The 27,249-nt window shown below is 35.0% G+C and overlaps 1 protein-coding gene across 9 annotated transcripts in view; it reads left to right on the forward strand.

Moving 5' to 3' along the window:
- Positions 1 to 27,249, forward strand: part of DCAF6 (DDB1 and CUL4 associated factor 6) — a 172,510-nt gene that overhangs the window by 47,705 nt on the left and 97,556 nt on the right. For all 9 annotated transcript variants that reach the window (XM_067728540.1, XM_067728541.1, XM_067728538.1 and 6 more), the window contains one exon: positions 7,889 to 8,074. In XM_067728540.1, coding sequence (XP_067584641.1) covers positions 7,889 to 8,074 — 186 coding nt within the window. The remainder of the gene's footprint in view (positions 1 to 7,888; positions 8,075 to 27,249) is intronic.

The raw sequence follows: 27,249 nt of genomic DNA on the forward strand, positions 1-27,249 counted from the left end.
TTCATATTGTTGTGATACCATCACCATCATCCAGCTGCAAAACTATTCTCATCTTGCAAAACTGAAACTCAATACCCATTAGGCGATAACCCTTCATTCCTCCCTCCCCCAGCCCCTGACAACCACTGTTCTACTTCCTGTCTCTATGAATTTGTCTACTCCAGGTACCTCATATAAGTGTTTTTATACAGTATTTGTCCTTTGTGACTGGCTTATTTTACTTAGAATAAGGTCCTTAAGGTTCATCCATGTGTAGCCTGTGTCAGTATTTCCTTTCTTTTTAAGGTTGACAAATATTCCATTGTATGTATGTATCACGTTTTGTTCAGCCTTTCATCTGTCAGTGAACACTTGGGTTATTTCCACCTTTTGGCTATTGTGAATAATGCTGCTATAAGCAGAGCTGTACAAATATCTCTCCAAGTCCCTGCCTTCAGTTATTTTGTGAATATCCCCATTGGAATAATTTTTAAAAGATCTTATTTTTCCTTTATTTGCTTATTTTAAAAAAATGATAATCACTTTGATGTATGGTTCCCAGTAGAATATGTATATTTGAAAAGTGATTACTCTTCTTTTTCAGTTTGAGAAATGATTAATCAGATAATACTTCAAAAGATTTTGAGTATAAGAAGACTTTATAGTTTTCACATAGTGGTTTTAATAGATCCAAATTTGCTGTCATATAGGAATATTTTTTGTTTTAAAACACTGATGATTCACTACATAGGAAAATAAAGTTTTTTGATCTTGAGTCAGATATTATCTGTTCCTATAGTTTTACTCTCTTTTTAAATCCTGTGAGTTCATGGAAAGATTAATTTATTGCATATAAAAGTTTTGATACTTTTTAAAAATAGATTTAATTGTTCCTTATTAATGGCATCATGTCTTAGTTATATAGATCATAGATCTCAAATACATAAAAAAGAGAAGCTTCTTTTTTCAAAAATTACAGGCTAGTTTATTTGGACCAATCCTCCCACTGAAATCAACTCAAAAATGCTTGATTAAAAACTTTAAAAATTATCCTAAAAGTAAATAACTGTCTTGATAGTAAGGAATTGTCAGTCCAAAATGGAAGGGAAAAAGGGAATCCAGAGAAGTGAGCATGATAGCCACTTTTGCCCTGAAGATATTTGTCAGTCTTGGCATATCTAAACTTTAGTTTTGGTGGCCTTGAAGGTCAAGGTAAATAGAAACAAAGCTCAGGATCCTAGTCAGGTATGGATTCCTATAAGAGACTTCGCACAATATTCTGGGACCCCCAAAGGGCCTCCTCCTCAAGGTATAGATGAAACAGAAGGAAGATAGCCCTCAGGTAGCCTTGCAGCATCTTCTGTAAAAGAAATCCTGAGTATATGCAGACTTTTTCTTGATTTGGCTTCATTCAGCTACCTTTAGTTCTTAGAGCATAAAATGTTGTTTGTTTCTTCTATGCTTTTCTTCTGCTTTTCTCTCTTTGTGGGATGTTCTGCTGTCCCATGCACCTCCTACTTAGTTGGCAAGTTTAATTTCATCCTTCAAGCCTCAGCTCTTATCTGTGATATATCTCTAGTTTACCAAGGCAGATGCAGGCATTCCTTCCTCTGTGTTCTCGTATTTTATGGATAACTCAATTATTATGTTTGTTTGCATGTTGCTCACCATTAGACTATAACTTCTTTGGGACAATGACCATTTCTTTTTCCTTTTTGTTTCCTCAACACTTAGTAAATTTCCTGTCATGTAGTAGGTGCCCAATAAATATTAGTAAAAGAAAGGCAAGAAGTTTCTGTATTCAATGCCTTAGACAAGGGTAGGCATGGGTTGGAGGAGGGGTGATTTTTACTAAGAGATTGAAGAGCTAGCATCTTCTATCTAGATACTCCTGGACCAAGCATGAAGTTTTGAAAGTGTTGTATATAACGTGATGCAGGAGGGAAGAGATACCTGCTTGGCCAGCTAGATTAGTCAGAGTAACCTGATGATCAGCAAAGTGATAGACATTACAGCTAGTTCACTTTCATATTTATTACTAATTGTAGTTAACAATATGTTTTGTTCATTTTAGATTAAGTTACTCTGCCATCTTCCACCTCTGTAGGCCATTATTCTTAGATGTTTTCTGAAAAAGTATTATAACGCATTAATCCAAGGAAAGCACAAATAAGAAAATAAATCTAGCTTTCAAAAATTGTAACTGTTTGCAGCTGCACATCTATTTTTTTAAATCGACTTTACTGCTATTTATCTCCAGTAGCGTGCATATCTGTATTGGCTGTATTGATTCCATTTCAACAATTAAAAACAAATTCCGACCTTTGGTGAAATTACTAACTGTATATAGATGAGTACTATAGTTCTTCCAACAATTATCTATTAATAAATTAGGGAAAGAAGCAGTACAAAATGAAGTTAACATGATTATGCAGGGGTCAGGTAGTAGGTTTGATAGGCTAGATTAAGGAGTTTACTTTTTAGTGTAATTGAAATAGCTGATCACTAGAGTATTTTAAACATGGAAATGATATGATTTGTCTTTTTAAAAGTTAGCTGTGGTTGCTTTTTGGAGAGTAGCGTTTGAGTAAGATCAGAAGCTGGGAGATAGGAGGCCATTGATGTAATCCAGAGACTGAGATGAAAATCTCTGAGATTGTAGTTGAGAACGGATGATGGTTGAGGCAGAGATAATGGCATTAAAGGTGGTGAGAAGTAATTTGAAATGTATCTTGGACATGGATTTGCTGATGGATTTTATATAGTGGATGAGGGAAAGAGAAATGAAGGATGTTTCCTTAGTTTTTGACTTGATCAACTGTGTGGGTGGATATTGATGTTATTAAGATGGGGAATACTAGAGAAAAAGGAGTAAGTTTGGAGAGGGACATCTGAAATCAAGAGATTTGTTCAGAGGGAAAAGACTTCAATTTTTTACTAATTACTTTAATGGTTACTCTGATTACTTTAATAAAGAAATTTCTTTCAATTTTTGAGTGATATGTGATATGCCAGTACACATGTTAATGTATTGAATGAGGTTTCTCCTTTTGTTTCTGGAGCTATACATAAACCTGTTGAATGGAGATAAATCAAATTGTTAAGAATAATGTCTGCTGAATGTGACTAAAGCAAAGTCAAAGGCCTATGAGACTAAGAAACTACTTACATTGTATGTAGTGACATATATACTTAGATACTTGGTAAACCATGCTGAGATATTTGACAGCATTAAAGGCTATGATTCTATCTTGTTTAAAGGCTTTACATTAATTATTCTCTGTGTTATTTCTTGTACCTTAATTGACCAGGTCTCAGTGTCTTATACTTGGAGAGAGGAATGAAAATTTTTAAAACATTTAACAGTTTTTATTCTCCATTGGCTTTGGTTGATGTAGGTGCAAATTCTCTCCCCTTTTTTTTAATTTGACCTTAATTAAATGTGTATTAATAAGACTTACAGTACAGTACTGTATGGTACTCAGCAAATCCTTATTTTGTTCATGACCCTAGGTCTTAGATAAAATGAGGTGACTTAAATACTTAAGGCGGTCAAGGTAAGTAGCTGCTAATACTTATACCAGATCTGTGTTCTGATTTGGTGTCGTACTTCGGTTATGAATTTGTCAGTGTTATACAGTAAATACTCACTTAAAACCAAACCAAAAATAAAGTTGAAATATCTTTTCCTAAATTTATTTTAAGATTTTAAAACTGATGAAAAAGTTGAAAGAATAGTACAATGAACATCCACAAATAGATTGTTTAAAAAAGTATTTTAGAGTAAGTTGGAAGCATTATGCACTTCATTCATGAATACTTTGACATCTGTCTACTAAGAACAATAACATTATCCTATATAGCTATAATGCAGTTACCATGGTCAAGATATGTAATATTGAATATAGAGTTGATCCTCATCACTTACAGATTCCATATTTGCAAATTCACCTACTCATTAAGTTTATTTTTAACCCCCAAATCAATACTTCCAGTGTTTTCCTCGTCATTTATGGCCATATACATGTACAGAGTGGCAAAAAATTTGAGTTGCCCAGCACATACATCAACACTCACATTCCCAGGTGAGATCAAACAAAGTGACACTCAGACTTCTTGTTTCAAATCAAATACTGTATGCATACTGTATTGTATCCTTTTTGTGATACATTTAGTGTCATAGGTTTTGTGTTTTTGTGCTTTTTGTTAGTGATTTCAATGTTGAAGTGGTCCTCAGGTATTGTGCTGAAGTACTATCTGGTATTCCTAAGTACAGGAAGCCTGGGATGTGCTTTATGGAGAAAATATGTTAGACAAGCTTCATTTAGGCATGAGTTATAGTGCTGTTGACCATAAGTTCAATGTTAATGAATCAACAATATATATCAAATAAAGTGTCTTTAAACAGAAACACATGAAACAAAGTTACTTATTGATTAGTTGATGAAAATATTGTGACCAGAGCCTCACAGGAACCTAACCCTGTATTTCCGTAGGAGCAGTGATTCAGCACTTGCTTTTTCAGTGTTTGTGGTGACTTTACAGAGCACAACTACCAGTAGTAATGAGAATTGACCATATGCTGTTATCATATTTGTATAATATATACAGTTTTGTACTGTCGACTGAAAAAAATGCACAACCTAAAAGTTGAGAAATATGTTTTATTTGGTGGATATACTGAGAACTTAAGCCAGGGAGACAGCCTCTCAGATAGCTCTGAGGGACTGTTCTGGAGAGGTAAAGGAGGAGCTAGGATATATAAGAGTTTTTGCAAAAAAACCCTAGGTAGTCAGAACATCAAAAGATTACTGCTAATTAAAAAACCCCAGACATCTCAAGTTCAAGAATTTAGCTCTTTGTTTGGGAAGATGCAAGAATCTGGGCTTATTGAAATTGTTCCTTTGCTATGTACCTTAACTATCTATGGTCTGTATCCTCTTTTTCTCTATCTTGAATCCCCTCAGGGTGCACCATTGGGGGTGGCTGCAGAGACTGATGGCTTGGTGGCTGGCAGCCTGCTTATCGCTGTTCTGAGTTCCCCTCAGGGTGCACCATGGGGGGATGGCTGCAGTGACGGTTGGATGCAACATCCTTTGTTTACTGATATGGCAGGTGACATTCTTTGTCCATGGTATATTACATATATACACACATAATACGTGCACATATATACATGTATAGTCCATGTTCAAATTTTCCCATTTCAGTAATTTTGTCACTGCCATGCCTCCTTCAATCCAACCCCCAATCCAGCACCACGTATTTCATTTATTTGTCATATTTCCTTTGTCTCCTTTAGAACAGTTCATTCAACTTTTTGGTCTTTCATGACATTGATATGTTGTTTTATTGTTATATTGACATATCAGTCAAGTTATTTTATAGAATGTCCCTCCATTTGGATTTGTCTGATTGTTTCTTCATGAGTAGATTAACATTAAACATTTTTGCTAGGAATTCTCCATGGGTGATGTTGTAGTACCTGATATTAATTTGTCCCCTAATTGGTGATGTTAAGTTTGATCTTTCCATTGTGTAGGTACATTTACCCTTTGTAATTATAAACTACGGGGGAGTAGTGTGTGGGGACTGTGTGAATATTCTCTTTCATAGCAATCTTTCACACAGTGGTTTCAGTATTCATTGATTCTTGCCTTAATCAGTTGTTATAATGTGGTTATAAATAGTGATTTTTAATTCTGTCATTCTACATTTATTAACTGACATTATTCTGTGAATAAGAGCATTTCCTTAGTCTTTGCCACCTTTGTGAAAAAATTACTGTGGGATTATAGATTTTTATTTTTATTCAATAAATTATAATCTATCACTGATATTTTTATTGATGCTCGAATTGCCCCAGTTTGTTCAGTAAGACATTTTTTGTTGTTCTTTTATTTATTTATTTAAAACATTTTATTGGAGTATAGTTGCTTTACAGTGTTGTGTTAGTTTTGTTCAGTAAGACATTTAAAGTGAACTAAAGCAACTTTGTGTCTGTGTTTTGACATATTCCCTTATTTTGAGCACATTTTTTTTTTAAAAAAGCACACCAGATATTCTCATTGCATTAAATTCCCATTGTATATAATACATTGTGGGGATGTACGATAATTTATTCAGCCAGTCTCCTGTGTTTTGCTATTATAAATAACTCAGTAAGTAACTTGGTACTTTTTTTTTTTGGTATTATTGGAGGTGTATCTTCAGCATTAATTCTTAGAAATAGACTTGTCTGATCAAAGGGTTAACGCATATGTGGTTTTGTGAGGTGCTGCTAAATTCCTCCCCATTGGTCTTGTACCATTTAGCAGTCCCACCAGAATTGTTTAAAGAGCCTGGTATTCTGCGCCATCCCCCCTCCGCCCCCACCGCCCCGCATACTCACTTATACAGTATGTTGTCAAGCTTTTGAATTTTTCCCAGTCTGAAAAGTGGGAATTAGTAATCTCAATGTAGTTTCAATTTACATTTCCTTTATGAATAAACTTAGATGCTTTTTCACATTTTTAAGGGCCATTTGTATATCTTTGGACTATCTCTTCAGATCTTTTGCCCATTTTTAAAAAAATCAGGTTTTGTTGGGTTTTTCCCCCCCTCTCAATTTTTAAACATTGTTGGGGGATTTCGTCTTTTACCTTCAGTGTATGTTACAAATATTAAAATATTTATTTTAAACTGTATTTCTGTAACAGGAATTCTGGTCTTTTAAATTATTAAGAAGTTAGATGTAGGAAGTTCTGCTGTATCCTCCTCTGTACCATTTCATTACTTTATGATTCATTTAAATTCAGTTTACTTTTATTTCTTCATCCTGAAAGGGAATAACTTAATAATCATCTAGTAAACAGTTTCAAAAGTCAATCAAGATAGTCTTTTTATATTTACTGAGGGTTTATGAATGAGTCAGATACACCAAGTAGGTGGAAATATGTATATTTAATTTTCAAGGCACTGTTGTTGAACCCAAGTTTGTGTGCCTGATGCACAATGAGGCCAAACAAACCTAAATGTCAGAGTTTGGAGCAGAGAAAGGTTTATTGCAAGGGCCATGCAAGGAGAACAGGTGACTCCTGCTCAAAAGACCCAAACTCCCCATGGGTTTCAGGGAAGAAATTTTTATAGGCAGAAATCTGGGGGAGGGCTGCTGGGTGTGTAACCCTCCTCTGGTTGGCTGGTGGCGAGGTAACAGGGTGGTGTTCTAAGAATCTCCAGTCAGTCTGGGGTCCACATGCTTGTGCCCAGCCTGAAGTTACCATCCTCCACCTGGGTGGGAGGGGCTTAGTTCCTATAGAAGAACTCAAAGATATGTATCAAATTGTTATGCACAATCCCTTCTCCTTCCTGCAGAGAACCAGGACCAGTTCCCTTTGCTGTTTCTGCATTTTCTCAGTCCCCTAATTCGTAACTGTTTAATCTGCCCTTTGGAACTCAGGGAAGGCGTAGGAGGCTAAAAGCCTTCTTCCTACAAACAAGAAACAGGGGACATTGAAAGGCTTTTATGCCTGGGACGGCCCCACAGGGTCCTGCTTGGTTTCAGTCCCCCGTTTTCTTTGATTCTCCTCAGTCATGAGAGGAACAGATGTTGGATGAGACAGGGAATAAAATTTGGATAGACAGGTTAATCATAAACTCTGCAGAGGAACTCAGTTTTAGGGGGACTCAGTTTCAGCACTATTCCTGTTGATACTTAATCTTCTTCACATCTCAGAGAGAAATAAAGAAAATATGTGAGATTCTGATTTCTTTTTTTTCTAATTACAATAGTTTGGAATCAAATGATATTTTTTCATTTGAGATGAGAATGTTAATGAGAATTTATTCCTGGCTGTGATTATATTGAATTTGAATGTTTCTTTTTAGGAACTAATAAATTACTAAGAACTACTTCCTCTCTGTGTTTTAGGTTTTGACAACAATTCGTTCAGGGCACCGAGCAAATATATTTAGTGCAAAGTTCTTACCATGCACAAATGATAAGCAGATTGTATCCTGCTCTGGAGATGGAGTAATATTTTATACCAATGTTGAGCAAGATGCAGAAACCAACAGACAATGCCAATTTACGTGCCATTATGGAACTACCTATGAGGTACAGTATTACTGTGATTTATCTATATGACATATTTGTGTTTGTTTTGTATAGGTGTGTATGTATGTGTAGATAGATATGTGTATGTACATATGTGAAGATTTGTGTGTATGTACACATTCATGCATAAATAGGTAAAGATATTATTGACAATATCTAGATTTCAGTATTTGAGAAAATGTATCTTGATAGGCTTGTGAATAAAGTTAAAGAATAAGATGTGAGTAATAGTAATGGGGTTTGTAATTCCTTGAGCAACTATACTCTAAGCAAACAGATATCAGCCTTTATAGATGCTTCTTTATTGTGCTATAGGGCTCTGTACTAGGCTTTAACTTCGTAACCACTTTCTCACTGTTTTGCATAAAGTCACTACCGGCATGCTTATCAAACGTTCAGGTCAGAAGGGACGCTAGTACAGTAGACAAAAGAATCCGATTCCTAAAGGATATTAATAAACTGAAGCCCTAAACTGAATTAAATGAGGTGAAATGAATCTGAGACTCAATTATACTGCTTTGGTTCAGAAAAATTGCCTACTCTTCAGAATGCTCCTTTATAATTTTGTCATTTCATTTCTTTGTATCAGATGATTCATTGTTTTCCTATATTCTTTTAACCTGGTATATCTTTTTCCATTACTTGAATTTCAGTTCTTCTGTACCCTTATTTTATGATGTGTACTTATAAAAATAGTATTCTATAGCTGGATTTTTTTTTCTTATCCATTTCTCACAAATTTGGCTTTTAACTGGAGATTTCAGTCAATTTATGTTTATTGTGAGTGCTGATATATTTGGATCTATTTATATATCTTATTATAAGTTTTCTATTTGAAAAAATTTTCCCCTATTAATTTCCGCCTCCTCTTTTTGCCTTCATTTTGAATTGCTTGAAGGTTTTGCATTTGGCCCATTTTGTTTCCGCTATTTGCAAGGAAGATGGACATTCATGTTTTACAAGAGTAATTAACAAAGTATAAAGTCAATAAATAACTTTGCCCTTCTCCTGAATGTACACCTTAGCACATTATAATCTCTTCATCCCTTGTCTAATTTTATATAGATATAAGTTTTATGTTGTTCAGAATGTAGTTATATTCTGTTTTTCCCCTCATGAATTAAAATATTATCATTGTTTTATTAGTTAGTGTTTGTTTAGATTTACCGACATATTTACCAATACCTTTGGCTCTTCTGTTACGGATTTTCTATGTGGGGTCATTTTGTACCTGGTAAAGTACAGTCTTTACCAGTTCGTTTAGGTGAGAGTTTGTTGATTTAAAACAGTTTTAGTTTCCTATTTCCCTATTCTTTCTTTCATTCACTTCTTCCCTTTTCATCCTTTTCCAGAAAATATCTTTTTCATGTCAGTTCTTCAAAGGTAGTTTTACTAGGTACACACTTATAGTTTGACAGTTATTTTGTTTCAGGTGATATTCCACTGTATTCTGCCCTTACTTTTAAAATTGAGAAGTCAGTCTAATTGTGGTTCCTTTGTAGTTAACTTATCTCTCTTCCTTGACTACAGGTAATTCTGTTTTTCTTCACTGTTTTTATTTCTTCTTAATTAATGTCACAACAGTGTATCAAGGTATGGATTTGCTTTTTATTTTTCATACTTGGAATTTATGTTCTTGATCTTAGAAACTGGAATCTTGAAAAATGAGGGAAATTTGTAGTAAGTAAGTCTTTGATTATTCTCTACCATTCTCTGTATTTTTTTTGTCCTTTACCTTTTATTCTTTTAATTAATTGATTAATTAATTGATTAATTAATTTTTTCACACACACACACACATTTTTTTTTACAAGAGATAAATAAACTGACACCAAGCATTGTAAATTTTTACAAGAGATAAATAAACTGACACCAAGCATTGTAAATACATGACCACAACAAAAGCAACGATTGCAATTACCAAACACGAAACACACTCACACTATGTCATAAGATTGACATTCAGTCCAGTAATCCTCCACTGTAACAGCTCCTTTACTTTGCAATGAGAATTGATTTGTATATTTTTTGCCTCTGAGTCCTTGTGGGATTTTTTTTTTTATTCAAACAGAAAGTCACAAAAATTATAATCATCCTCATCAGTTCACTCAGTCCCATGTAATTAATTTTTTTTTATCTTGATGTTTTGTTAGCACTTGTATGAATTCATCAGTTTTCCATTAGAGTTCTGAAAATGCTTATTCATTCAGTTCAGCAGTACAGTCAGTTACCAGGAACCTGTACTTGTCAGAGTCTTTTCCATAAATTCCTTGAAGATGAAAGCCTTTTATAGGAACATTTTTGCAAAAGCATCAGAGTACACCCAGAACTGTCTGTAAATGACAAAAGACTTAAAAAATGACCATGGTTAAAGATTTGATGAAAGTTCATAATAATGGAATTGACAAGGAAATTTAGTTATTTCTGAGACATACACTTTAAAGTAATAACTAGAATTATGACTTATACAATTATACCAGAACATATAAGATTTTTAGAAATTTCTTGTAATGTCTGAAATTTATATTAACATATTTCCATACAAATAACCCAAAGAAAGTTTAGTATTAGTTGTTTTTTTTGGTTTGTTTGTTTGTTTTTTTATACTGCAGGTTCTTATTAGTCATCAGTTTTATACACATCAGGGTATACATGTCAATCCCAATCGCCCAATTCAGCACACCACCATCCCCACCACACAGCGGTTTTCCCCCCCTTGGTGTCCATACATTTGTTCTCTACATCTGTGTCTCAACTTCTGCCCTGCAAACCGGGTCATCTGTACCATTTTTCTAGGTTCTGCATACGTGCGTTAATATACGATATTTGTTTTTCTCATTCTGACTTACTTCACTCTGTATGACAGTCTCTAGATCCATCCACATCTCAACAAATGACTCAATTTCGTTTCATTTTATGGCTGAGTAATATTCCATTGTATATATGTACCACATCTTCTTTATCCATTTGTCTGTCGACGGGCATTTAGGTTGCTTCCATTACCTGACTGTTGTAAATAGTGCTGCAGTGAACATTGGGGTGCATGTGTCTTTTTGAATTATGGTTTTCTCTGGGTATATGCCCAGTAGTGGGATTGCTGGGTCATATGTATGGTAATTCTATTTTTAGTTTTTTAAGGAACCTCCATACTGTTCTCCATAGTGGCTGTATCAATTTACATTCCCACCAGCAGTGCAAGAGGATTCCCTTTTCTCCACACCCTCTCCAGCATTTGTTGTTTGTAGATTTTCTGATGATGCCCATTCTAACTGGTGTGAGGTGATACCTCATTGTAGTTTTGATTTACATTTCTCAAATTATTAGTGATGTTGAGCAGCTGTCCATGTGCTTCTTGGCCATCTGTATGTCTTCTTTGGAGAAATGTCTATTTAGGTCTTTTGCGCATTTTTGGATTGGGTTGTTTGTTTCTTTAATATTGAGCTGCATGAGCTGTTTATATATTTTGGAGGTTAATCCTTTGCTGTTTCGTTTGCAAATATTTTCTCCCATTCTGAGTGTTGTCGTTTCGTCTTGTTTATGGTTTCCTTTGCTGTGCAAAAGCTTTGAAGTTTCATTAGGTCCCATTTGTTTATTTTTGTTTTTATTTCTATTAATCTAGGAGGTGGATCAAAAAATATCTTGCTGTGATTTATGTCAAAGAGTGTTCTTCCTATGTATTCCTCTAAGTTTTATAGTATCCGGTCTTACATTTAGGTCTCAAATCCATTTTGAGTTTATTTTTGTGTATGGTGTTAGGGAGTGTTCTAATTTCATTCTTTTACATGTAGCTGTCCAGTTTTCCCAGCACCAGTTATTGAAGAGACTGTCTTTTCTCCATTGTATATCCTTGCCTCCTTTTTCATAGATTAGTTGACCATACATGCGTGGGTTTATCCCTGGGCTTTCTATCTTGGTCCATTGATCTATGTTTCTGTTTTTTGTGCCAGTACCATATTGTGTTGATGACTGTAGCTTTGTAGTATAGTCTGAAATCAGGGAATCTGATTCCTCCAGCTCCATTTTTTCCCTCAAGACTGCTTTGGCTATTCGGGGTCTTTTGTGTCTCCATACAAATTTTAAGATGATTTGTTCTAGTTCTGTAAAAAATGCCATTGGTAATTTGATAGGGATTGCATTGAATCTGTAGATTGCTTTGGGTAATATAGTCATTTTCACAATATTGATGCTTCCAATCCAAGAACGTGTTATATCTCTCCATCTGTTGGTATCTTTGATTTCTTTCATCAGTGTCTTATAGTTTTCTGCATACAGGTCTTTTGTCTACCTAGGTAGGTTTATTCCTAGGTATTTTATTCTTTTTGTTGCAATGGTAAATGGGAGTGTTTCCATAATTTCTCTTTCAGATTTTTCATCATTAGTGTATAGGAATACAAGAGATTTCTGTGCATTAGTTTTGTATCCTGCAACTTTACCAAATTCATTGATTAGTTCTAGTAGTTTTCTGGTGGCATCTTTAGGATTCTTTATGTATAGTATCATGTCATCTGCAGACAGTGACAGTTTGACTTCTTCTTTTCCAATTTGTATTCCTTTTATTTCTTTTTCTTCTCTGATTGCCGTGGCTAGGACTTCCAAAAGTATGTTGAATAATAGTGGTGAGAGTGGACATCCTTGTCTCATTCCTGATCCTAGAGGGAATGCTTTCAGTTTTTCACCATTCATAATGATGTTTGCTGTGTGTTTGTCGTATATGGCCTTTATTATATTGAGGTAGGTTCCCTCTATGCCCACTTTCTGGAGAGTTTTTATCATAAATGGGTGTTGAATTTTGTCAAAAGCTTTTTCTACATCTATTGAGATGATCATATGGTTTTTATTCTTCAGTTTGTTAATATGGTGTATCACATTGATTGATTTGCGTATATTGAAGAATCCTTGCATCCCTGGGATAAATCCCACTTTATCATAGTGTATGTTCCTTTTTATGTGTTGCTGGATTCTGTTTGCTAGTATTTTGTTGAGGATTTTTGCATCTATATTCATCAGTGATATTGGTCTGTAATTTTCTTTTTTTGTGGTACCTTTGTCTGGTTTTGGTATCAGGGTGATGGTGGTCTCCTAGAATGAGTTTGGGAGTGTTCCTTCTTCTGCAGTTTTTGGGAAGAGTTTGAGAAGGATGGGTGTTAGCGCTTCTCTAAATGTTTGATAGAATTCACCTGTGAAGCCATCTGGTCCTGGACTTTTGTTTGTTGGAAGATTTTTAATCACATTTTCAATTTCATTCCTTGTGATTGTTCTGTTCATGTTTTCTGTTTTTTCCTGGTTCAGTCTTGGAAGGTTATACCTTTCTACGAATTTTTCTATTTCTTCCAGGTTGTCCATTTTATTGGCATAGAGTTGTTGTAGTAGTCTCTTAGGATGCTTTGTATTTCTTCGGTGTCTGTTGTAACTTCTCCTTTTTCATTTCTAATTTTATTGATTTGAGTTCTCTCCCTCTTTTTCTTGATGAGTTTGTCTAATGGTTTATCAATTTTGTTTATCTTCTTAAAGAACCAGCTTTTAGTTTTATTGATCTTTGCTATTGTTTTCTTTGTTTCTATTTCATTTATTTCTGCTCTGATCTTGATGATTTCTTTCCTTCTGCTAATTTTGGGTTTTGTTAGTTCTTCTTTCTCTCCTAGTTCCTTTAGGTATAAGGTTAGATTGTTTACTTGAGATTTTTCTTGTTTCTTGAGGTAGGCTTGTATAGCTATAAACTTCCCTCTTAGAACTGCTTTTGCTGCATCCCATAGGTTTTGGATCATTGTGTTTTCGTTGTCATTTGTCTCTAGGTATTTTTTTATTTCCTCTTTGATTTCTTCAGTGATCTCTTGGTTTTTTGGTAGCCTATTGTTTAGCCTCCATGTGTTTGTGTTTTTTACGTTTTTTTCCCTGTATTTCATTTCTAATCTCATAGCGTTGTGGTCAGAAAAGATGCTTGATATGTTTTCAATTTCCTTAAATTTACTGAGGCTTGATTTGTGACCCAAGATATGATCTATCCTGGAGAATGTTCTGTGCGCGCTGGAGAAGAAAGTGTAATCTACTTTTTATGGACAGAATGTCCTATAAATATCAATTAAATGTATCTGGTCTATTGTGTCATTTAAAGCTTCTGTTTCATTATTTATGTTCATTTTGGATGATCTGTCCATTGGTGTGAGTGAGGTGTTAAAGTCCCCCAGTATTACTGTGTTACTGTCGATTTCCTCTTTTATAGCTGTTAGCAGTTGCCTTATGTATTGTGGTTCTCCTATGTTGGGTGTATATGTATTTATAATTGTTATATCTTCTTCTTGGATTGATCCCTTGATCATTATGTAGTGTCCTTCCTTGTCTCTTGTAACATTCTTTATTTTAAAGTCTATTTTATCTGATAGGAGTATAGCTACTCCAGCTTTCTTTTGATTTCATTTGGCATGGAATATCTTTTTCCATTCCCTCACTTTTAGTCTGTATGTGTCCCTAGGTCTGAAGTGGGTCTCTTGTAGACAGCATATATATGGGTCTTGTTTTTGTATCTATTCAGCAAGCACGTGTCTTTTGGTTGGAGCATTTAATCCATTCACATTTAAGGTAATTATTGATATGTATGTTCCTTTGTCCATTTTCTTAATTGTTTTGGGTTTGTTTTTGTAGGTCCTTTTCTTGTGTTGTGTTTCCCACTTAGAGAAGTTCCTTTAGCATTTGTTGTAGAGCTGGTTTGGTGGTGCTAAATTCTCTTAGCTTTTGCTTGTCTGTAAAGCTTTTGATTTCTCCATCGAATCTGAATGAGATCCTTGCTGGGTAGAGTAATCTTGGTTGTAGGTTTTTCCCTTTCATCACTTTAAGTATGTCATGCCACTCCCTTCCGGCTTGTGGCATTTCTGCTGAGAAATCAGCTGTTAACCTTATGGGAGTTCCCTTGTATATTATTTGTTGTTTTTCCCTTGCTGATTTCAGTAATTTATCTTTAATTTTTGCCAATTTTATTACTATGTGTCTCGATGTGTTCCTCCTTGGGTTTACCCTGTTTGGGACTCGCTGTGCTTCCTGGACCTAGATGGCTATTTCCTTTCCCATGTTAGGGAAGTTTTCAACTGTAATCTCTTCAAATATTTTCTCGGGTCCTTTCTCTCTCTCTTTTCCTTCTGGGACCCATATAATGCGAATGTTGTTGCATTTAATGTTGACCCAGAGGTCTCTTAGGCTGCCTTCATTTCTTTTCATTCTTTTTTCTTTATTCTGTTCCACAGCAGTGTATTCCACCTTTCTGTCTTCCAGGTCACTCATCCATTCTTCTGCCTCAGTTATTCTGCTATTGATTCCTTCTAGTGTAGTTTTCATTTCAGTTATTGTAGTGTTTATCTGTTTGTTCTTTAATTCTTCTAGATCTTTGTTAAACATTTCTTGCATATTCTGGATCTTTGCCTCCATTCTTTTTCCGAGATCCTGGATCATATTCACTATCATTATTCTGAATCGTTTTTCTGGAAGGTTGGCTATCTCCACTTCGTTTAGTTGTTTTTCTGGGGTTTTATCTTGTTCTTTCATCTGGTACATAGCCCTCTGCCTTTTCATCTTGTCTATCTTTCTGTGAATGTGGTTTTTGATCCACAGGCTGCAGTATTGTAATTCTTCTTGCTTCTGCTCTCTGCCCTCTGGTGGATGAGGCTATCTAAGAGCCTTGTGTAAGTTTCCTGATGGGAGGGACTGGTGGTGGGTAGAGCTGACTGTTGCTCTGGTGGGCAGAGCTCAGTAAAACTTTAATTTGCTTGACTGCTGATAGGTGGGGCTGGGTTCCCTCCCTGTTTGTTGTTTGGCCTGAGGCAACCCAACACTGGAGCCTACCTTGGCTCCTTGGTGGGGCTAATGACAGACTCTGGGAGGGCTCACGCCAAGAAGTACTTCCCAGAACTCCTGCTGCTAGACAAGTGTCCTTGTCCCCACGGTAGCCACAGCCATCCTCTGCCTCTGCAGGAGACCCTCCAACACTAGCAGGTAGGTCTGGTTCAGTCTCCCCTGGGGTCACTGCTCCTTCCCCTGGGTCCCGATATGCACACTACTTTGTGTGTGCCCTCCAGTTTGGGGTCTCTGTTTCCCCCAGTCCTGTCAAAGTCCTGCAGTCAATTCCCACTAGGCTTCAAAGTCTGATTCTCTAGGAATTCCTCCTCCCATTGCTGTACCCACAGGTTGGGAAGTCTGACGTGGGGCTCAGAACCTTCACTCCAGTGGGTGGACTTCTGTGGTATAAGTGTTCTCCAGTCTGTGAGTCACCCACCCACCAGTTATGGGATTTGATTTTACTCTGATTGCACCCCTCCTACTGTCTCATTGTGCCTTCTTCTTTGTCTTTGGATGTGGGGTATCTTTTTTGGTGTGTTCCAGTGTCTTCCTGTCGATGATTGCCCAGCAGCTAGTTGTGATTCTGGTGTTCTTGCAAGAGGGAGTGAGAGCACGTCCTTCTACTCCGCCATCTTGGTTCCTCCACCTGAAGTTGTACTTTCTTTACCTTTTAATTCAGCTAGATTGAGGTTCTTTCCCTTGCCTTAGTGTTGTCTGAGGAACTCTATCTGAAAGCCCATTTCTTAGGAAGCAAATATTTTAATATTTGTTTTGTGTCAGGTATCTGAGGCAGATCTCCTGGCCTCCTCTCTGTATTCCTTTATTCTGGAATTCTGATGAGATACATGTTGAGACCTTCTTATTCTATCTACCATTAAAATTGTTTTTTTCCATTGATGTATAAAACATGTAGGTAAAGTACATAAACACTAAGCATATAGCTCAGTAAAATATCACAAAGTGAATCTGTACATGTAACAACCACAAAGATCAAGAAATATAAGGCATTGGGACTTCCCTGGTGGCGTAGTGGATAACTCCGCGCTCCCAATGCAGGGGGCCTGGATTCAGTCCCTGGTCAGGGTACTAGATCTCACATGCATGCTGCAACCAAGCGTTCACATGCCACAACTAAGGAGCCCATATGCCGCAACTAAAGAGGCTACCTGCTGCAACTAAGGAGCCCTGGAACCGCAACCAGGGAGCCTGCCTACTGCAACTAAGATCCGGTGCAACCAATGAATAAATATTTAAAAAAAGAAAAAGAAATATAAGGCATGAAGTTTCCCAGAAGCCCCTTTATCCTGACTTCCAACACCTCATTTTTCTAACCACCTTAGTTTTTCTGTTTTTGAACATTATATAAATGAAGCCATATTAAATGGTCTTCTGTTTCTTTTTGTTTTTGAATTTGATGTCTTTTGCTGAACAAAATCTTATCTTACATTTGTGAAATTCATCCATGTTGGGTACAAGTATAATATGTTCATTTTCATTGCTTTTTAGTATTCCATCGTGTGAATAAACCACAGCTGATTGATCTGTTCTGCTGTTGATGAAAATTTTAAATTTGATTTCCAGTTTGGAGAACATTCCTTTACATGACTTTCAGTATATTTATGTTTAGAGGTAAACTTGTTCGGTCACAGGGTACGTATTTGTTTATTTTAGAGATAATGCCAAATAGTTTTCCAAAGTGTAACAGCTTTCATTCCCACCAATGGCATATAAGAATTCCTATTGCTCCTCATCTTTACCAACAATTGGTATTGTTAATTTCTAATTTTGACAGGTTCTTGTGGTTTAAAATGCCTTTTTCTGTTGATACTTCTGAGGTTGAGCATCTCTTCAAATGTTTATTGGTTATTTGGATGTACTGTCTTGTCAAGTGCCTATTCAGATTTCTTTCCTAATCTTTCTATTGGGTTGTCCATTTTATTTCATTATTATTGTTGATTTATAGAAATTTCTTATATCTTCTGCATATGAAGCTATCTCTTCCACTCTGTGGTTGTATTTTCACCCTCCTGATGGTGTCTTGTTAATAATAGAAGTTCTCAGTGTTGTCTAATGCATTGGTCTTTTCCTTTATTGTTAGTGCTTTCTGCATCCTGCTGAAAAAAACTTTTCTTCAGCCGCATAGCACAGGGAGATCAGCTCGGTGCTTTGTGACCACCTAGAGGAGTGGGATAGGGAGGGTGGGAGGGAGGGAGATGCAAGAGGGAAGAGATATGGGGACATATGTATATATATAACTGATTCACTTTGTTTTAAAGCAGAAACTAACACACCATTGTAAAGAAATTATACTCTATTAAATAAAGATGTCAAAAAATTCTTATATGAGGGTTATGGAGGCATTCTTCTGTTTTCTCTTTTAGAAAGTTTATTGTTTTGTCTTTTCCATTTAAATCTTATAATTCACCTGGATTTGATTTTTCTGCTAATATGAAGTAGGAGTTTATTTTTTTCTCCCCTATGGATCTTTTTTGTATAAACATAATTTACTTCTTAGAAAATTAAATCAGAATCGCAAACAGCACATAAACAAAAGAGGCAGCCTATATAAGGACGTTTTAACAGTATATAACCTTTTGCCAAAGGTTTTTTTTGCTGAATACGTATACACTGTGATTGGAATATAGTTTTTTGTTCAAAACTAAAACTTTGCGTCCATTGAACAGTTCTCCTCTTCCCCCTTATCCCAGCATCTGACAACTACCATTCTACTTTCTGTTTCTAAGAGTTTGATAAGTTTAAATACCTCACAGAAGTAGAATCATGCAGAAATTGTCATTTTGTGACTGGCTTATTTTAGTTAGCACAGTGTCCTCAAGTTTCATCTGTATTGTAGCATATGACAGGATTTCCTTCTTTGTTAAGGCTTAATAGTATTCCATTGTATATATATACCATATTTTCTTTACTTGTTTACCCATCAATGATCATTTGGGATGCTTCCACCTCTTAGCTGTTGTGAATAATGCTGTAATGAACACAGGAGTGTACAAATATCTCTTCAAGGTTCTGTTTTCAATTCTTTTAGATATATATACACAGAAGTGGGATTGCTGGATCATATGATTATTCTATTTTTAGTTTTCTGAGGAATTTCCATACTTTTCTCCATAGCAGCTGTACCGTTTTCCATTCCCAATAAAAGTGCACAGAGGTTGCAATTTCTCCACATCCTTGTCAACACTTGTTATTTTCTGTTTTTTTTAAAATAGTGGCCATTCTAACGTGTGAGGAGATAGCTAAATGAGGTTTTTATTTGCTTCCTTAATTAGTGATGTTGAGTTAGCTCTTTTTGTGTATGTTGGTCATTTGTATATCTGGAAAAATGTCTATTCAAGTACTTTGCCCATTTTTTAATTGGATTGCTTTATTGTTGAATTGAAGAGGTTCTATATATATGTATGTACACACACATATATATATACACACACATATATATACACACACATATATATATGTTATTTATGTAGCTGCGTCTGGGTCTGATCTTAGTTGCAGCATGCGGGATCTTTCGTTGGGCATGAAGGTTCCTCATTGTGGTGCATGGGATTTTCTCTGATTGTGGCGTGTGGGCTCCAGAGAGCACAGGTTCATTAGTTGCAGCACGCGGGCTCTCTAGTTGTGGCGCGCGGGCTCCAGAGTGCATGGGGTCTGTAGTTGTGGCACGTGGGCTGTGTAGTTGCAGCGCGCGGGCTCTTTAGCTGTGGCACGCGGGCTCCAGAGTGTGTGGGCTTAGTAGTTTCGATGTGCGGGGCTTAGTTGCCCCATGGCAGGTGGGACCTTAGTTCCCTGACCAGAGATTGAACCTGTGTCCCCTGCATTGCAAGACAGATTCTTAACCACTGGGCCACCAGGGAAGTCCCTCTTTATATATTTTGGCTATTAATCCCTTATAAGATGCAGTGTGCATTTTCTCCCATTCTGTTGGTTCTCTTTTCACTCTGATGATTGTTTCCTTTGCTGTGTAGAAGTTTTTAAGTTTGATATTGTCTATTTTCACTTTTGTTGCCTGAGCTTTTGGTGTCATATCCAAGAAATCATTGCCAAATCTAAAGTCATGAAGTGTTTCCCCAGGGTTTTTTTCTAGGAGTTTTATAATTTTAAGTATTACATTAAAATGTCTTTAATACATTTAAATTTTTGTATGTGGTGTAAATAAGGGTCCAACTTCCTTCTTCCTTCCTTCCTTCCTTCAAAACTGGACATGTGAATATCCAGTTTTCTCAATACCATTTGTTGAAGGGACTATTCTTTCCCTATTGTGTAGCCTTCGCACCTTTCTCAAAGATCATGTGACCACATATGTGAGGGTTTATTTATTCCTGGGTTCTCTACTCTGTTCCATTGGTCTGTAGGTCTGTCATAATGTTTTAAATGTAGTAACTTTCTAATACGCTTTGAAATCAGCAAGTGTGAGGCCTCCAGCTTTGTTTTGCTTTCTGAAGATTGTTGTGGCTGTTTTGTGTCCTTTGAGATTCCATATGAATTTTAGGGGTTTTTTTTTGATTCTGTAAAAATGTCCTTGGAATTTTGATAGAAATTGCATTAAATATAGGTCACATTGTGTAATATGGACATTTTAACAATATTCAGTCTTCCAGTCCATGAACACAGAACATCTTTCCATTTATTGGTGTCTTCTATAATTTCTTTCAGCATTGTTTTGTAGTTTTCAGTGTACAGATCTTTCACCTCCTTGAATAAGTTTATTCCCAAGTATTTTATTTTTTTGATACTATTGTAAATGGGTTGTTTTCTTAATTTCATTTTCAGGTTGTTCATTGTTACTGTATATAAATACAGCTGATTTTTAAGTGTTGATTTTGTAACTGCAACTTTGCTGTATTCATTTATTCTAATAGTTTTGTTGCAGAAACTTTAGAGTTTTCTATGTATAAGATCAGGTTATCTGCAAATAGAGATAATTTTACTTCTTCCTTTCCAATTTTGATGTCTTTTATTTCTTTTTTCTTGCCGTAATGCCGTAGCTTGAACTTCTAATACTATATTGAATAGAAGTGACGAGAGTGGGTATCTTTGCCTTGTTCTTGATCTTAGAGGGAAAGCTTTTGGTTTTTCACCATTGAATATATTAGCTATGAGGTTCTCATATATGGTCTTTATTATGTTGAGGTAATTTCCTTCCATTCCTAGTTTGTTGAGTGTTTTTTATCATGAAAGTGTGTTGTATTTTGTCAAATGCTTTTTCTATATTAGTTGAGATGATCATATGGTTTTTGTCCTTCATTTTGATAATGAGATGAATTACTTTGATTGATTTGTGTATGTTGAACCATCCTTGCATTTCAGAAGTAAATCTGACTTAGACTATTAGTGTGTTATTGTTTTGGGTTTTTTTTTTCTTTTTAGCATTTTGCTGAGGATTTTTATATCAGTATTCATCAGGAATACAGGTTTGTAGTCTTACTTTCTTTTGTTTATTTATTTTTTTAATTATTTTTTTGCGGTATGTGGGCCTCTCACTGCTGTGGCCTCCTCCGTTGCGGAGCACAGGCTCCGGACGCGCAGGCTCAGCGGCCATGGCTCACGGGCCCAGCCGCTCCGCGGCATGTGGGATCTTCCCGGTCCGGGGCACGAACCCATGTCCCCTGCATCAGCAGGCGGACTCTCAACCGCTGCGCCACCAGGGAAGCCCTTGATGTAAATTTTTTAATGTAAGTGGTGTTGTCAAGCCATCTGGTTCTGGGCTTTCCTTTCTTTGGATGTTTTTGATTACTGATTCAGTCTCCTTACTGTAATGTAGCTTTGTTCAGTTTATCTGTATCTATCTATCTATCTAATCTATTATTTAGTCTTGGTAAGTTGTATATTTCTAAAAATTTATTCATTTCTTCTAGGTCATTCCATCTGTTGTATTCATAGTAGTCTCTTAGGATCCTTTTTATTTCTGTGGTATAAGTTGTAATGTCTCCTCTTTCATTTCTGATTTTTGCTGAGTCATTTTGTTTTTTTTTCTTGTTAGTCTAGGTGAGGGTTTGTTGATTTTGATACTCTTTTGAGAAGAACTTAAATTCATTTATACTTTTTTCTATTCTTCATATCCTTTATATCTGCTCTAATCTTTATTATTTCCTTCATCTATTAACTTTAGCTTTAGTTTGTTGTTCTTTTTTTAGTTCTTTGAGGTGTAAAGTTAGGTTGTTGATTTGAGATCTTTCTTCTTTTTTAATGTAGATATTTATTACTATAAACTTCCCACGTAGTACTGTACCATTTACATTTAAAGTAGTTACTTATAGGGAACTACTCACTATTGCCATTAAATATTTTTTTTCTGTGTGTCCTGCAAATATTTGGTCACTCTTTTCCTCTCTTTCTGCTTTCCACTGTGTTTTATTGATTTTCTTTTTTCTTTAGTAATGACATGCTTTAATTCCTTTCTTGTTTTCTTTTGGCATCTTTTATAGGTTTTTTTCATTGTGTTTACCATGAGGATTACATAAAACATAGTTATAACAATCTATCTTGAACTGATAACAACTTAAATTACATACAAAAATACTATTCCTTTACATCCTTGCCCCACTTTGTTCAGTGTTATAAACTATGTCTTTTTATATTTTATATTCACTAACATAGTGTTATAATAATTTTTAATGCTTTTATTTCTTAAATTCTATACTCAAAAGTGATTTATGTACCACCATTACAGTATTACAGATTTTTGTATTTGTATATTTACCTTTACCACAAAATCTTTATATTTTTATATGCTGTGTGTTGCTGTCTAGCTTCTTTGATTTCAACTTGAAGGACTTCCTTTAGCAGTTCTTGTAATGCAGGTCTTTGTGGTGATAAACTTTCTTAGTTTTTCTTTATCTGGGAACGTCTTTATTTCTCCTCCAGTTTTAAAGGACAGTTCTGGTGGATATATAGTATTCTTGGTTTGCAGGTTTTTTCTTTCAGTACTTTGAATGTATTATCCCACTTCCCTCTGGCTGGTAATGTTTCTGTTGAGAAATCCACTGATCTAATGGGAGCTTCTTTGTATGTAATGATTCACGTTTCTCTTGCTGCTTTCAAGATTAACTCACTTTTGACTAGTTGTTTATAGTATGTCTTGATTTGAGCCTCTTTGGGCCCATCCTAGTTGGAGTCCTCTGAGTCTCTTGAATCTGGATGTTCATTTTCTTTCTCAGATTTGGGAAGTTTTCGGCCATTATTTTTTTCAGATAAGCTCTCTACCCACTCCCCTTTCTCCATCTGGAACTCCTATAACGGGAATATTGGTCATCTTGGTGATATCCTATAAGTCCCTTAGGCTTTTTCACTTCATTCCTTTTCTTTGTTCCTCTGACTAGATAATTTCAAATGGCTTATCTTTGACTTTGCTGATTCTTTTTTCTGCTTGATTCAGCCTGCTGTTGATCATCCTCTAGTGAATTTTTAAATTTAGTTAGTATATTTTTCAGCTCGATAATTTTTGTTTCGCTATTTTTCTGGTTTCTTTCTCATTGGTAATATTCTCGTTTTGTTTATGCATTGTTTTCCTGATTTTGTTTAGCTGTCTATTTGTATTCTCTGTAGCGCACTGAATTTCTTTATGACCATTACTTTCAATTCTTTTTTAGGTAATTCATATATCTCCCTTTTATTAGGGTCAGTTTCTGGAGATTTACTTTTTTCGTTTGTTTGAGCCATGTTTTCCTGTTTCTTCATGTGCCTTCTTCGGTGAATTGTCTGTTTAATCTTTTGCCCATTGTTTCATTTTTTATTGTTGAGTTTTGAGGGTTTTTAAAAGTATGTTCTGTGTATTTTTCAGGTGTGTGACTCAATTTTTTTCTCTGAGTTGATGGCTAGTATTTTCATTTTCCTTACAGTATCTTTCAAAAAGAAGTTCTTTAATTTTAAAGAAACCCGTTTTATCAAATTTATTATTTTGGGAGGGGAACCAATGTTGTGTCTAAAAATCTTTGTTTAACCAAATGTCACAACGATTTTCTCCTAAAAGTTTTATTTTATTTATTTATTTTTTTTGTGGTACGCGGGCTTCGCACTATTGTGGCCTCTCCCATTGCGGAGCACAGCCTCCGGACATGCAGGCCCAGTGGCCATGGCTCATGGGCCCAGCCGCTCTGCGGCATGTGGGATCCTCCCGGACTGGGGCACGAACCTGTGTCCCCTGCATTGGCAGGTGGACTCTCAACCACTGCGCCACCAGGGAAGCCCACTCCTAAAAGTTTTATACTTTTATGTTTTGCATTTGGATCGATGATCCATTTTGTGTTAATTTTTTCATAAAGTATGAGATACTGCTTTAAGTTCATTATTTTACATATGGATATCTGGTTTTCCAACATTGTTTTTCTCCACTGAACTTTTTTTGCATCATGATCATAAGTCATTTGACCACATCTATTTTCACCTATTTCTGGTCAGTACCTTTTCTCTTCCAGTGATTTATGATTATGCTTGTACCACACTGTCTTTATTACTATAGCTTAATATTAACTCTTAAAACTGGGTAGTATATGTCCTTTCTTCTTCTTTTTCAAAATTGTTTAAGGTATTTTAGGTCTTTTGTATTTCCACATGGATTTGATAATTAAATTGTCAGTTTTTACCAAAATTCCTCCTGGGATTTATTTGAATCTATATATCAATTTAGGGAGAATTGACAACAATTATTAAATCTTCCAATCCATGATGGCAGTATATCTCCCTTATCTAGGACTTTAATTTTACTTGGCAATGTTTTATAATTTTCAGTTTGTGTGTCTTAAGACTTACCCTTAAATATTTCATATTTTTTAATGTTATTGTAAATGGTATTATCTTTAAAATTTCAATTTCTGATGGTTTTGTTGCTAGTATTTTCACATGCAGTTCATTTTTATATATTGATCTTGTATTCTGCAGTTTTGCTACACTCACTTATTAGCTCTAGTAACTTTTTACAAAAAGATTACATAGAATTTTGTCCTTAGATGATTATGTCATCTGTGAATATAGAGACAATTTTTCTTCTTTTCCCATCTGGACTCCTTTTATTTCATCTTCTTATCTTATCACACTTATTAGAACTTTCAGTCCAATACTGAATAAAAGTGGTAAGACTAAACATCCTTCCCTTGTTTTGATCTTTGATCTTTCACTATTAACTATGGCAGAAGGTATATTTCAATAATGCTTTTTAGCAGGTTCAGTTAATTCTGTTCATATTCTTACACTTATCGGGAATGGATATTGGATTTTGTCATGTGTTTTCTCTGTATTTTTTCATTTTTTGAAAGGATTGTATTGCTTTTCTTTTAGTTTCTTTTTTTATAGTAGAAAAGATATTTTTACAATTTTAAACATTTAATATTTATTGAGAATTGTTTTGCTCTGTGTAGCTGCAGTCCATCTTGAAAAACATTTCACATGGACTTGAGATCAATGTGCATTCCACTCTTTTTTTTTTCTTAAACATCTTTAATTGGATCTTTTAGTTTCTTAACAGGGTGAATTACATTTATTTTTCAAACATTAAGACCAACTTAACATTCCAGAGATAAACCTCACCTGGTCATATATTGATATATTATCCTCTTTCTGTGTTGTTGTATTCATTTTGTTAAGGACTTTTTTTTTTGCAGACGTGTTCATGAGAGATGATCTTTAGCTTTGTTTTCTTGCACTGTCTTTGGGTTTGTTGTTAGCATAATGCTGCCTTATTGCAATAACTTGGAAAGTTTGTCCTCTTCAGTTTTCTGAAAGAGTTTGTGTAGAAATGGTAATATTTGTTTCTTATATGTTTGGGAGCATTCACCAATAAAGCCATCTGGTCCTAGAGTTTTCTTTGTAGGATGTTTATAACTGCATATTTATTTCTTAAAATGAATATTTGGTGATTCAGGTTATATCTTTCTGCTTTAATGAGCTTTGGTATTTTATCCTTTTCAAGGAACCTGTTTCATCTATATTGCTGAATTTGTTGGTGTAAGTTGTTCACAGTACTTCCTTACTATCCTTTTAATATCTGTAGAATCTATAGTGATGTCACTTCTGTCACTCTTGATATTGGTAGTTTGTATTCTTCTCTCTTTCTCTCTCTATTATTCTTAGCAGTCTGAGTAGAGATTTCATCAATTTTAATGATCATCTCTAAGAACGAACTTTGGTTTCCATGGTTTTCTCTATTTTCTTGTTTTCTTTTTCTATTTTTGATCTCCATTTTTTCCTTTCTTCTGTTTACTATGGTGAGTTTCATTGTTCTCTTTCTTCTAGTTTCTTAAAGTAGAGGCTGAAGTTACTGATTTGAGACCTTTATCCTTTCTAATACAGGCAGTTAGTAAAATAAAATTTCCACTGAGTATTCCTTTAGGTAAATTTCACTAATTTTGATATGCTGAACTTCCATTTCTCTTCTATTAGTAAATTAGTAAATATATTTTCTAGTTTCCATTGTGATTTCTTCTTTGATTCATCATTTATTGAGAAACATGTCATTTAGTTTCCAAATATTTGGAAATATTTGAATATTTGAGTTGTTTTCCAGCTTGGGCTTAATTGCAATTGAAGCTATTTTAATCACTTGTGTAACTGTCTTTGTATGGATTGATTTACAATGATTATTTTCTAGTTAAATCCATCTCAGTCAGAATATGTACTTTGTATGACTTAAATCCTTTTAATTTTAATGAGACTGGTTTTGTGTTCCAGAATATAGTCTATTGGTAAATTTATCTTATGCACTTTAAAAACTGCTTATTCTTTTGTTTGTAGAGTGTTCCATAAATATCAGTTATGTCAAGATGACTGATAACCATGTTCAATTCTTCTGTATTCTTACTGATTTTCTGATTGTTCTATCAATTATTGAAACAGGTGTGTTGAAATCTAATATTTTTGGACTGTTTCTCCACTCAGTTCTGTCAATTACTGCTTCATATATTTCAAAAATCTGTTTTTAGTTACATAAACATTCAGGATTTTGATGTTTCTATTCTTGGATTGACCCATTTATCATTGTAAAATGACTCTCTTTATCCCCATTAATACTCTTTGCTTTGAAATTTGCTATTTATATAGCAAATCTAGCTTTCTCATTATTAGAGTTATTGTGGTATCTCTTTCTTCTGTCCTTTTATTTTTAGTCTAGGTATCTGTGTCTTTATATTTAAAGTTAGATTCTTACAGGCAATTTATAGTTGGGTTTTGCTTTTTTATCCAATCTAGCAACATCTGCCTTTTATTTAATTGGGCTGTTTATATCATTTACAATTAATGTGATTATTGATATGTAGGTATCTGAATTTAAATTTTGTGTCTTGCTCTTTGTTTTCCCTCTGTTCCTGTTGCATCAGTTTTTTCCCCTTCTTCTGTTTTTT

This window comes from Pseudorca crassidens, chromosome 2, assembly GCF_039906515.1.
Source record: "Pseudorca crassidens isolate mPseCra1 chromosome 2, mPseCra1.hap1, whole genome shotgun sequence".
NCBI lineage: Eukaryota > Metazoa > Chordata > Mammalia > Artiodactyla > Delphinidae > Pseudorca > Pseudorca crassidens.